The 14,310-nt window shown below is 27.9% G+C and overlaps 1 protein-coding gene across 1 annotated transcript; it reads right to left on the reverse strand.

The window, feature by feature from the left end:
* Positions 1 to 7,803: 7,803 nt before the first annotated feature.
* LOC107466969 (receptor-like serine/threonine-protein kinase At2g45590) lies at positions 7,804 to 13,597 on the reverse strand. Its single transcript, XM_052254597.1, has 2 exons — positions 13,214 to 13,597; positions 7,804 to 8,168 (listed from the first exon to the last, which is right to left on the reverse strand). Exons 1-2 carry the CDS (start codon positions 13,502 to 13,504, stop codon positions 8,013 to 8,015), a joined length of 447 nt encoding a protein of 148 aa, XP_052110557.1. The 5' UTR covers positions 13,505 to 13,597; the 3' UTR covers positions 7,804 to 8,012.
* Between the last annotated feature and the right edge of the window lie 713 nt (positions 13,598 to 14,310).

Genomic DNA, 14,310 nt, shown 5'->3' on the forward strand with positions numbered 1-14,310 from the left:
ATTGTAAATCACTGTCGGAATTAGAATTATGTGTGCTAAAATTTAGTAAAAAACTAAAAATTTTGGATATAAAAGTAAGAGCAATGTTATATCTTAATAAAACAGAAAGAGTACATAAAAAATACACAAAAATAATAAAATTATAAAAAAATAATGAAAAAAATACTCCAAATTTTTTAGCCTCGTACTTCTCTTAATTTAAAAGAAAAAACTTTTACAGCAACCACAAATTCTATACAGATTCTATAACATGTGCCTCCTTACAGATTTATAGAATTAATCAAAGAGCAAATAGAATATTTTGTAACGCCATATCTATAACAATATATAATGGCAATACATGGGTTTGGTATCCAAAATTTTTTTTCCAATATTACCCTTTTTAATCAACTTCTTCACTTAATGTCACTTTCAATTTTATTTCAAACTAATAATTAACAAACTAACGTGTCTGTTCAGCCGCTTTTCTATTATTTTTAAGAAATTAATTTTATTTTTTTGTTAATATATTATTTACGTTTCAAATTTATTAGATTTTTTTAATTTTAATATTGACGTGATCTTATTTATATCATATTTTGTTGAAATTAAAATTACTATAAGACACTTTAAAATGTTAAATTATAAAACCACACAACAGAGAGATAATATAAAATGGTCATAGTTTAAAATTCTAGGTAATATATGAGGTGAAATATTCGATAGCATGACCAAATTTTGCTATCTATTAAATTTTTAGTTGGATAAAAATTCTATAATAAAAAGGATCCATATAATTTGTACAATACATTAATAAATACATGAGATAAAATAAGACATATTTTTGTACTGTGTTTTAATAGTTGTTGTTTTGTGTTTAAGATAGATCTTTTCTAATTTTACTATTTAATTTTAAAAGATATATGTTGTTACCAAAATTTTATTATAAAGTTACTGTTATTATTAGTCTTATGAATATATTGCCTATTTAAAATTTATAGTATTTGTTAATTATTTGTTTTAATTTTTTTATTATAGAATTCATAATTTTGTTTGACATTAGGCATTTTATATAGTAGTGTACAATATCAAACCTCTTAATTTATTCAATACAAAAAATATTTTAAATGAATATTATGCAATGAAGATAAAATATTAAAAATATAAGTAAAGTAAGTGAGTACTAACTATTCATATTTGCATGACTTTTAGCATTGTTTGTAAATGGTTCATTATAAGAGATTGATTGAGACATTGAATTAGTATATTAAGATTATCTTGACCTACACTTATACAAAAAAAAAATACAAATTTAATATGTTGTAGATTATCTTAAAAAATTGTTAATCTTCTATATTAAGATTTAATGTGTTTATCTATTAACATTTCACATTAGAAATTTATTATATATTTAATATTATTAAATTAATATATTTTTTAATAATAAATAATGTTACGTGTCTCATGATTATTATCATTGGCTGATATAATAGCATTTTTTTATAATTGATATTTAAAATAGTTATTCAATAAAAATTGATTCAGTAGCTCATATAAATATGTAAAGCATTATCTATGTTTTTAATTTTAGAATTTGAAAATTATATATCCAATCACTGTTTGTAATATTTAATATAGTATTTAGATTTTTTATAAAATTATGACCCATTTTACCGTGATCAAATTTTGGCATTTGTTAAATTTTTAAATGGAAAATAATTTTATAGTAAGAAGGATTAATTTTTATTTATGCGATGCATTTAAATACATGAGATGAAATATCAATATTGTTGTATTCTTCTTCTATTATTATGTTTGTATTTAGGTCAGATTTTTCCTGGCTTTATTTTAAAATTATAAAAATATATATTATTACCAAATTTTTAAAATATGAAAATATAAATTAAAATAAAAACTAAAAAAATTAAATTAAAGTATATTAAAAATCATTATGTTACATTAATTTAACACAATATATAAATACTATTTTGATAATAAAATTATTATGATAAACTTTAATATAAGAATACTATTTAATATCTTATCAAGTGTTGTGTGTTACTAGATCAACGAATTAAATTAGGAGCGTTTAAGAAATTTTTGTAGTTATCTTAGAAAATAATATTTTTGTATATAAAATGATTTCATTTATATTTTAATATAAGAATGCAAAGACATATTCTTCGATTTTTTATTTTTTATCCCAAACATCTATATTATTTTGAAATATAAATACATTTTTTCGTAATAAATTTATAATAAAAGTTTTAGTTAAAGAGTACTCAATACTTCTTTTTATAATTTAGAACAGTAAATTTATTTTCATTTCAGAGTTATTACTTTGTAAAATATATTTAATCACTCAAATTTAAAAATATACATGGTAAAAAATAAGCAATATGCTAATTTTTTTTCTCTTTATTCTATTTGTTATTATTAGTTTTATGAATACATTGTTTATTTTATTTTTTAATTATTTATATATTATATGATAAAGATGGAATATTAAAAAATTATTATTTTGTCCACTAAATTTATTTTATGAAATAGATTATGTAAGGATATACGAAGTCTAAAAAAAATTAGACACCAAATTCTAATAACTTTTTATATTTTTTTATCAAGGAATGCTCTGTAATATGTAATTTTTTTAAGTTAAATAATAAGCATAAGAGTGTATATTAATTTAATTAATTTTGTTATAGAATACCAATTAATTATGTTACTATGACGTCTGTTATTTTGTTATTAAAAATGAATCGGTATTTAAATTGAGTACGTATTAATAATTTTTTTTATTGAAAGTGAATAAAATAAAAAAAATTGAGTACGTAGTAACAGTTTTTTTTATTTTTTATTGAAATCAGTTTTTAAGTTCTGTCGTGTCGTGGGATAAATACGGTTTCTAATAAAGAGAGAATAGGGGTAAAATAGGAAGAAAGAATTGGATATCAAAATTCCGTATCCCCGTTATATATTGGTATAGATTATTTTTTGAATTATATTTTGGTTTATAATAATTTTAATTTTAATAAAATATGATATAAATAAAATCACATCAACATTAAAATAAAAAATACTTATCTAATAAATTTGAAGAGCGGATGATATATTAATAAAAAAATAAAATTAATTTTTTATTTACTAACATGGTTTACAAATTAGTTATTTATATATTAAATTTATTTATTTTCTCAATCTTATTTAATTTGAAGCAAATTTAAAAATTTATATTCAAAAGACTCTTTATTTTTATGTATAATTCAAATAGATAAAAAAATATTTTTTTAATCTTATATTAAACATCTTTAATTATTTTTTATTTTATTATTATTTTAAAATTATTAACTTTTATTTTGATTATATCATCTCATCATATTATACACTATCATTTTTTTTATCATTCTTTTTACATGGATAACTATTAGTATTATTGTCTCACCGTCACTATTATGTTGTCTTGTTTTATTTTTTCTTCTTCTTTTATTAACCACAACCGCAATCAATTACCATAATACCATTATGGCAGCTCTCATTTTTGTTCATCACTTTGTATGTGAAAGACAAATTAAAAATATATAAGAATGAGTTAACAAAATAATTTATGAGAGTTATTCAGTTCATTATTGATAGGTATATACATGTCAAAAAAAATTAAAAAATAAATATCAGATAAAAAAATAATCATTTTTTTAAATTAAATTGATAAGAGAAAATTTTGTATGTGAAAGACAGATTAAAAATATATAAGAATGAATACAATTTGGTAAGTAAACCGAAGAGAAAGGAAAATGAAGGTGAAAGTTATGCGTGAAATTAATATACGTAGTAAAATGGTATAAAATTTGCAATTGTAGTAAATGAAAGCGAGGAAAAGATGGAGACGATACAATCACGATATTCAAGGAAGAAGAATGATGGCAACATAAATAATAAGAGTGCACCTAATGGTGAGAGGAGAAGCACTAAAAATTGAATAATGAGATCAAACTTGGTATAAAGTACTCACATAAAGAATATATCCAAAATAAAACGATAAGATCCATAAAAAATTATTTATCACCCCTAATTATTTTTTTCCTCCTTTCATACATGGCGTCGAAAATCAACATTTGGCATAGTTATTATCTAGTTCAAAAAATTACAAAAACTCATCCAAATAATTGTTACATACAAAGAAGTACATTCAGACTTGGAAAGAGAAGTAAGAAAAATTGAAAACGGATAAAATTAATTAAATGGATAAATTATTGGAATAAAGAATTGAAGGAGAGGTTACGGTTTCTACAACTAGTAGTGAAATATAGAATGAAAATAAGATAAAAGAACACGTGTTGCTGTTAACGGTAAAAGTTCCATTGTCATGCACTTACATTCCTGTATGTTTCAAAAGTAAAATATAATTATTAAAAACTAATTGAATTCATAACAAAGAAAATTAGTTATCGTATTACCGGTATCAAATTAATGATGGGTGGTAATTCTTCTAATTATAGTCAATCGGGCTACTACTCCTATGTTTGTAGTTAATCGACTACATCTATCTGTGTTTGGCACTGGAGTTGGAATTGGAGTCAGTTGATATGGCAACTTATTTTCCTTGTCGAATCATCTCCCGATAAGTTGCTGTCTTTGTTCTTCGATCATATTGTCTTCTTCGCCTTTGATTTTGTGAAGTTTCCATTTTTATTTGTCAGAAACATAGCAAAATGCAGAGAAGAAAAAGGTTTGCGATACCAAAATTGAAAGTGAAAAAGTATTTAATTCTGTTGGGGGTTCAGGTTTTAAATTTAGTACGTAGTGGGAGCAGTTTTTTATTGAAAGTAAATCAGTTTTAAAATATGTCGTGGGTTGAAAATGAATCAGTTTAATACTCTGTCGTGAGATAAATTCTTTTTTTATAAAAAAAAAAATTGAAAACGTAGTAACAGTTTGTTATATTGAATTCAGTGTGTAACAAAAATAAAAAAGAAATAGGGATAAAATAGGGAGAAGAAATTGGATACCAAACTTTTCTATCCCATTCTATATTGGTATAGATAAAAAAATAGTTATTATGACAAAAATAAAAAAAATAGTAAATAGAAAATAATAGAAAAAATAGTTATAATAGAAATCAAAGTTGTCAATCATGCAATGGGACTATTTCAATTCGAAAAGAATAAAAGAAAATTCAAATCTAAATTTATTTGATACTAAATAAAATAAAATTACATAAAATATTATTATTTACCGTATAAATTAAATAAAAAATTACTAATATTTTTAAATAAATATTTTATACAACAACTGTCAAGTAGAACTCACTGAATAAAAAAAATTGAACATCAAACTCCCATATTTTCTTTGTATATTGTTATTTTGTTATAGTATAAATAATAGTTTTGGAATTATCTAAATATTTTAATATAAATTAGTTAATATTGTCAAAGCTAAAAAATTTAAGAGATAAAATTAATATTTCTTCTAATGATTATTTTTAAAATTATAAATACACAATAAAAATTAGAGTACATTAAAATAGTACAATAATAAAAAATAATTCAAAAGATAAAATTAACAAACTAATGGAATACATATACACAACTAACCAATGTTATTTGGACCAATTCTAATACTTGAATATCTAAAAACAGATTTTTAACATATAAATAATATTTTTTGAATTTCGTAAATCTTTTAATATAAATAATTTAATATTATCTGGACAAAAAAAATTAAAAAATAAGATTAATATTTCTTTTAAGAATGATTTTTATCAAAATTATAAATACATAATAAAAATTTAGAGTACATTAAAATAGTACTATAATAAAAAAATTTAAATATTAAATTAATAGTGTAAATTTTTTAAGTGAACAATTAACAATCATAATATATTGTATTATAGATATATGTAACATAGTATATTAGAAATAATTAAAAGTTTACTAAGAATAATAATTTATACCCACTAATATTATTATCGTTCTATCTATTAAAAAATTTGGACCAATTTTATTACTATTATGAATATCTAAATAATTAAAAGCAAATCTATTATGGGCATGAGTCTAATGTATTTTTAAAATCTATCAATGTATTCAATAATATTAATAAGAGATGAGATGAGAAGAGAAAAATGGGTAAGAAGTGACAGGTAAGAATTACGTCAAGTGACCAAGTGAAGTGATGGAAGTTTTTCAGAGATAACTGACATTAAGTAGAGAAGTTGATTAAAAAGGATAATATTGGAAAAAAAAATTTTGGATACCAAACCCATGTATTGCCATTATATATTGTTATAGAATAGATATACAAAAGATAACTTTCAATTTCTAGATTTTTAATTATGAATATCTCTGATTAAAATATTTGGATGATTACTTAAATCTCAAAAAGAAATAATAGCATTAGAGTCACATTATATTATAATTCTTTTTAGACTCATGGTTCATGCTATTTTTAGACTTTTATATATATTCCAAACCTCAGCTATGAAGGCAGGGCAATTGCCAATATTGTATGAGAAGTCTCCTCCTATTCAGTGTTCATTCTTATTTCTAAGAACTCTACCACATTCAGCTTTCTCATTTTGTTGAGATCCATCTGTGTTGAGTGTACCAATTTGTGTGGGGGAGGGTTCCATTTTATTTGTTGCTCAGTTCTCGCTTTGAAAAAATTCTGTTTTTCCTTCCTCTTTGAAAAGCTTCAGAAATTTTCTGCACCTTTTTCAGTATTTCGTTGTGGCATTGAGGTGGTCTAGAGTAACCTTGTTCATGTATCTTCTTATTCCTCCAGTTCCAAATTTTCTAACACGCCGTGATGAAGACATATCTAGCCAATCCCTCCGGTTGCTGCCATTCAAATTTTCTCTAAAATTGAGTTCAATCCATTCATTGAAGCTAGCTCCAAAAAAGGAATCGAGCAATCTAGGGTTTGTTAGTTGGACCCTGATCGTTGACACCTTGGGACAGTTTCTCATAGCGTCAAGTGTGTCTTCCTTTTGGTTGCTGCACAGGGCTCTAGACTCCGGTGCTTGTTACTATCAAATGGGCTCAACCCTACCAATTTTTTTGAGGCTAATAACTCTTACCATAAACGTATGAGATTCGTGGCTAAGAAACAAAAGCCTCTAGGATTTGGTCTCCGTATAGCCCAATGCCCCAAAATACTTTTTTGAATTAATCTAATTACTAATTTTATACTAAAAAAAATAATTATTACTGATTAATTCTACTGAGACTCTGAATGGGAAGGAAAGCATCACCTATCAGCCTGTTACAATTTGATATATCTTTTGCTGTCCCTCCAAATAAACAAGATACATGTATCAATTTTATTAATCAAATGAAAAAAACTAAAAAAAAATGTATCTTACATTCATGTATGGGTACATAACACTAACACTTGGAAAGCAAGTCAAAATATGTAGAGATGAATTATGTAACAAGTTACCCATTAGTGGCCCATTACTACATCGTAGTTATTAGCGAATGTGAATTAGAACTTAGAAGTACGATGGAGAAAGCAAAGTGCATAGTAGCATAGTTGAATATAACAGATGCCGGATAGCGTTGCACCAGTTTCGTAGACGGGCTTTTATCCAATATTCTCGAATGATTTTATTGATTCGTAAAAAACTGTATGAATGTCCAGCTGTCCAAGTCAATTTGTATAATCAGAAAAACGACAACAATCAATTACCAAAAAGAAAAGTCTAGAACGTCAGCAATTTTTGTGTTTTTTTAGCCAGCACTTAACCATCAAAATAAAAGTGAGTAATTTTCCACTATTAGATGTAATCTCACACAATTAAAAACACTATTGATAGTCAATTGATGATTACAAAACACCAAAATTACTGCCTATATCATTCCTCTTACCAAAATATGTTACACAAAAGTAAGAAGGGTTTCTGATTAGCAAAAGTTGTGAACTACAAAGATGGCCTCTCCACTAAAGCATGCCTCAAAGTTAGTGTGAAATAGAGAAATCGATCAAAACTAGCAAAAGTAAAAACAAAAGAGAGTCAACGCAACTAAAAGGAAAATTTACAACAAAATAGAATTGCTACTGTTCAGTGGATGATGAAGATGAATAGTGAAAGGGCAATTGAGATGGCTCCAATTCTCCACTAAGCCCATCCCAACAACCTCTTTCATTGAAGGACGACGAGACGGTGACTTGAGCAAACAGAGCAACGCAACCTTGATATAGAGCAGAGCCTGCTCTTTATCCAAACCCTGAATAGATTCATCAACAAGATTAAGCAGCTTCCCTTTGCGGCTGCAATGGCGACCCCACGACACAAGATTCGCTCTCTGAAACTCATTGCTCGACAATGGCGAACCAGTAGTCACCTCCAATGGACACCTCCCAGACACTATTACAAGCAATAACACCCCGAAACTGTACACATCGCACTTCTCCAACGCATCGCCACCACACTCTGGAGCAACATAGAACACCGTCCCTCTCATGCTTTGGTTGTTGCTCATAGCGCCACTCTTGGGATTTCACCATCATCTACCCATGAATCTACGCTGTTTCTGCTACCCCTTTTCTTAATTTCCCTGAACCACCACTCCTCACTCTCTCTCTCTGTACCATCTCTATCCTTTTCTTTTTTCTTTTTGTTTTTCATTATATTTATGTATTTTAAGTAGTAATAGAATAAAAAATATTTTATCTCTAATTAAAAAATTGAACAACTAAAAATACTTTTATTAATATAAAAAAGACACTCCAAAAGGACTGAAGAAAAGAAAGTCAAAACAGAAAATAGAAATTTTTAATCGGTGCTTTGCACGAGTCTTCTACCAGTATACTCCGCTTTGAAGGCAGTGCAATTGCCAATATTGTATAAGAAGCCTCCTACCCAATTTTCATTTTCATTTCTAAGAACTCCACCACATCCAGCTTTCTCAGCAAAGTGCAACCCAATTACCCAATTGGGGGGGGAGGGGGAGGTTCCATTTTATTTGTTGCTCAGTTTTCACTTTGAAAAAGCTCTGTTTCCTTCTTCTTTTAAAAGCTTCAGAAATTTTCTTCATCTTCTTCGGTATTTCGTTGTGGCATTGAGGTGGTCTAGAGTAACTTTGTTCATGAATCTTTTTATTCCTCCACACTGATGGATACAAGGGGGACGAGTGGAGGCCTCTCTCCAAAATTTTTTAATAGTAATAAGTTATTATGTATAATTTAATTTTTTTTAAAATTATTTAATATTTAATCTAGTATAAATAAAAGTTCACTCTAATTTAAATATTAATGATTTTTAATATCTAAAAAGTAAGTAATAATATTAAAAAAAATTTAAAAAAGATATTATTACTAATATTTTTTAATTAAATAAAAATTTTCAAATTTTATAAAGTGAACTTTTTTTGTAACCGTTTTTTTATTCATTTGGTATTAATTCTCTTTGTTTCAACTGTTATAAGTAAGAGATCTTTTTTAACTATGAATATTGTGAAAATAACTTAGAAACAAAATAAAAGATGAATTTCTCGCTAATTATCTTTTAATTATATTGAAAAGGAAATTGCTAAAAATTTTGACACAAATTCTATTATCGGTGAATTTTATGATACGAAAAATTGACCACTTCGTTAGTAAAAAATATACACATATTTTTTTACTTTAAAATATATTCTCTATCAGAATATTTTGTAATACATCTTATATTATGTAATTTTTTTACATAATTTTTAATATTATATGTGTTATTTGCCTCCCATAATATTATTTCTGAATTCATTCCTGACCAAGATGCAATAATTTTGTAGGCTGAAGATACAGAAAAATTACCGTCGTCCATGTATCTCCAAGCCACTCTATCTTCTCCTCTATTCCGATTGGATGCATGTTGAGCCATTATTTTCATGATCATGCTTTCTGGTAAGAAACTCTCTAATTTAATTTTGTTTGATTCTTCTCATTCATTAGTCTATTCCCAGACATTGCTATATAAGCCTCAAGTCTTTTCTGCTTGCAAAATTGATCAGGTTCGCCTTCCACCCAAGCTTACGTCCATAATTTTGTGGGGAGCCCATCCTCAACGAAGGTGATGGTGGAAAGAGGGTCAGATTTTGATTAATTTCTTCGAAAGGTGAGAATTTAAATTTCTTGTTATTGGTTGTGACCGGTGAATGTTCCTGTGTTGATATTTGAGATAGAAAATTTTTGCCCATAAGATCTCTGGGTTCTCTTTTAGCTGTCAGATTATCTTTAAAAGAAAAGAATCTATCTAGTATTCAAGTAATCTATAAACGCATAGTTATCTCTCTAGACTCCAGTGCTAGCTACTGTCAAATGGGCTCAACCCTACATATTTTTTTGGGGCTAATAACTGTTAAGCGTCGTGGCTCAGCAACAAAAGCCTCTAGGATTTGGGCTCCACATAGCCCAATACCCCAAATTTTTTTTGAATTAATCTAATTACTGTTTCATTCTTGTAATTTCTATGTATGTTTGGATTAGAGTTGGTGGAGTTTGAATGAAAATGATTTTGTAAAATTGAATTTGAATAGAAGTAAGTTTGTGCTAATATGATTTATGTTTGGCAATTTTATATTAAAATTGATTTTGATAAAATGAAATTGTTTGGATAATATTAATTAAAATCACTTTTAGATAGATAATTAGTTAATTATTAAAAAGATATAATATTAAATTATAATATATTTTAGTATTTTTTATGAGTATTCTCAATAATCTTATTTTGTTTATTATTTTGGATTCTAATTTTTTACTAATTATGTTTTTATTATTATTTATGATTAATTTTTTATTTAATTTATCATTTTTAATTGGAACAATAATACATATTATAACAAATTAGAATAATAAATAATGAACAAAAATTATAATAATAAATTTTACAATGTCAAACAAAAAATATTCTATAATTATTTTAGTATTCTCAGTATTCTTTTATTTAATATTATTTTAGACTGTAAAATTTTATTACTTATAATTCCATTGTTATGTATGATTAGTTTTTTATTTACTTTATCATTCTTAATAAGATCAATCATTTATATTATAATAGAATTATAATAACAAATTTAATAAAAAAATCAAAATATAAAAAAGTACTAAAAATTTAAAAATATTTAAAATGACTCAAAACAAATATGAAATTTTTTTTCGAAAAAATCAATAATAATCATCAAAGGTTAACTCACGTTGACTTTAACGCATAATCAACAATTTTTTTGCTCCGAAAAAAATTGCCAAACATAAAAAACAGCATTCAAAGAATTTTAACGTACTTTATCCGTACTTTTATCCTTTCAAACGGATTTGCCAAGGACTAGTTTTAAATAATTTTAAATTTAAAGTAGTTGTGATAGAAATAAAAACTGTTATGATTTAAATTTAATTTTAAAATTTAAAACAAAAAATATTATCAATAAAATGCAAATTAAGGAAATGATTGAAGTATATCAAAATAACATAAAAGAACAATTGAAATCAACAAAAGGTATACATTAAAAAAAAAGTACCCAAGGAAAAAAAAATTATGATCTACTGTAACTGCTGACTTCCCAGAAGGAGCTGCCGCATTACCTTTGGCACCATCTAGACCACTGAACCCGCCAATAAACGAGGTTGATATCCAAATCTCTAACTGCCAAAGTTTCAAAGTATTGGTGATGCAAATATAGTAGATAGCGTCTCTCTTTTATTTCATAGATGATCCTTGAGCTATGATCCTTCAAATTATAAGCCACGAATTTTCTCATTTCATCTGACACAATTGCAAGCATTGCTTCTTCGTCTTCGTCTTCTTTTGGTGGTTGGCGAACAACACATGACACATCAAAGTGACCCCTATCTGATTGGAGAGAAGTTAGATCTATATAATATCTTACAATCCATCCGCTGTAATCTTCCTTTAATTCCCATATATCATACCTCAACTTTTCATTATACTTGGCTACGATCAAGTGTATATTCCCTCCGCATTCTCCGAAATACACATCTTCTAGCAGATCAGAAAGTGGTACAGACAGAGGTAACGGCAATGTTGGTAAATTTTTTACGCAAAGGAGATCAACATCAAGATAGACTGAACTTTTACCAATAGCGAACCAATGTACAGCACCATTGCAATAAACACCATTGTCAAAGTAATAAATATCATTTGGGAAAGAAGTAAGAAAATCAACTTTGCTCCAAGAACCCGTCTCTGAGGAATAAACACTCATTTCCATCTTGGTTGTGGGTTTATTTCTATCCCCATCTAGTTTGGTGAAAAAGATAATTTTATAGTGAGGAGATTTCCAAGGTTCAAAGACAAGAAATGGATTGGAAAATTTTGGATGAAATTCATAGCCAAATTTGTCTATACGAACATAATGGCCGGTTGATGGGTTACTTACGTAAAAACTGCCTCCTTGAGTAATTACCTTAGTTCCTGCATCGTAGGTTAGTGAAGTCAAATCTCCTGGAGTACTTCTCCAGAGTAGTAGACCATTGCAGGATTGCTCAATTTTATAATGTCTTGCCTTATCGAGCTTATTATCAGCATGAAGATAGGTGAACCTGCTGTTGCTGTTATTGGTGAATGGACTTATCTTAGCCCTCTTATTGAATAGGCAAGAATCAAGTGTTTGCCGCAAGATGCCTGATGGGTAAGGATTAGGGATGTGTTTGTATTTGCGGCATAACCCAAGTGTGTGTTGATAACAAAATTGGTCTTCGGAGATGAGAGACTTCCATTTTTTGCACACGCACTTGCTTCGGAGAAGGTCTTTAACTGACAAAAGGAGAAGAATTACTGTTAGCAGATCAATGTCTCCTAGCACAGCATCACCTGACCTATGCGAATGCATCGTTGATAATACTGCTTCCGGAGCTGAATGTTTGTATATATACCCTACTTAGGTTTAGGGTTAACTTTCAAATCATTTTAAATTTAAATCAGTTATAGATAGAAATTAAAATTGTTATAATTAGAATTTCGCATGGGCTCTCCAAAGTTGGGCTTGCTCATTTTTGTCATGCAACTAAAAGGGAAATTTACAGCAAAGTAAATTGCTACTGTTGAGGACGAACCAAGACGCAGCACAGGCTGAATCGAGCCTCTCACTATCGCGGCAAGAGTGAGATACACGCTTGGATAACGGGTCGGTTCGGGGGCATGGATCTCTGTTCTGGACCTGGGCTGGTCTGTTGGCCCGGATTCCCGTCCAAAAAAAAAAGGACGACGAGACGTTGACTTGAGCAAACAGAGCAACGCAACCTTGATACAGAGCAGAGCCTGCTCTTTATCCAAACCCTGAATGGATTCATCAACAAGATCAAGCAGCTTCCCTTTGCGGCTGCAATGGCGACCCCACGACACAAGATTCGCTCTCTGAAACTCACTGCTCGACAATGGCGAACCAGTAGTCACCTCCAATGGACGCCTCCCAGACACTATCACAAGCAATAACACCCCGAAACTGTACACATCGCACTTCTCCGACGCATCGCCACCACACTCTGGAGCAACATAGAACACCGTCCCTCTCATGCTTTGGTTGCTGCTCATAGCGCCACTCTTGGGGATTTCACCATCATCTACCCATGAATCTACGCTGTTCCTGCTACCGCTTTTCTTAATCTCCCTGAACCACCACTCATCACTCGCTCTCTCTCTCTCTGCACCATCTCTATCCTTTTCTTTCTTTTTTTGTCTTTCACGATACTTATGTATTTTAAATAGTAATAGAATAAAAAAATATTTTATCTCTAATTAAAAAATTGAGCAACTAAAAATACTTTTATTAATATAAAAAATGACACTCCAAAAGGACTGAAGAAAAGAAAGTCAAAATAGGAAATAGAAAATTTTAATCGGTGCTTTGCACGGGTCTTCTGCCAATATACTCCGCTTTGAAGGCAGTGCAATTGCCAATATTGGATGAGAAGCCTCCTACCCAATTTCCATTCTCATTTCTAAGAAAATTTTTAAGAAGTACGTATTTTGTGAAATAAAATTCTTTTCATATTTATTTCAGTAAAAATTCTATATTCTAGTATTATATAATGATAAATAAAAAATTAATGTTTTTCAACCGAGGTGATCGTTTGACTCCTTGGATGAATTTCTCTTCCAAATATGCTTGATCAAAAAGCTCTTATTTGGATTTCTCTCTTCCATTTTCACTGATCATTGCTTAGGAGACTGGTAAAGTTATTGATCAACAATGTATCTAGACTTGACAATGTAATAGAATGAAACTGTTATCTGTCGGGCGTTTAGCTTTGTGTGTATATATTTATGTTAATTGTGTAATAATGAAATTCTTACACCTCCTTATGCTAGCTAGTATCTAAGTATTTACTGGCTTAACA

This window comes from Arachis duranensis, chromosome 9 (assembly GCF_000817695.3).
Source record: "Arachis duranensis cultivar V14167 chromosome 9, aradu.V14167.gnm2.J7QH, whole genome shotgun sequence".
Classification (NCBI taxonomy): domain Eukaryota; kingdom Viridiplantae; phylum Streptophyta; class Magnoliopsida; order Fabales; family Fabaceae; genus Arachis; species Arachis duranensis.

Bases quoted from the DNA above. Each gene is read 5' to 3' on its own strand.
- LOC107466969 (XM_052254597.1), bottom strand. From the start codon at position 13,504: ATGAGCAGCAACCAAAGCATGAGAGGGACGGTGTTCTATGTTGCTCCA. The intron at 8,169-13,213 runs GTTGCGTTGCTC...CTCTATATCAAG, and splicing joins AGGCTCTGCTCTGTATCAAG to GTTGCGTTGCTCTGTTTGCT.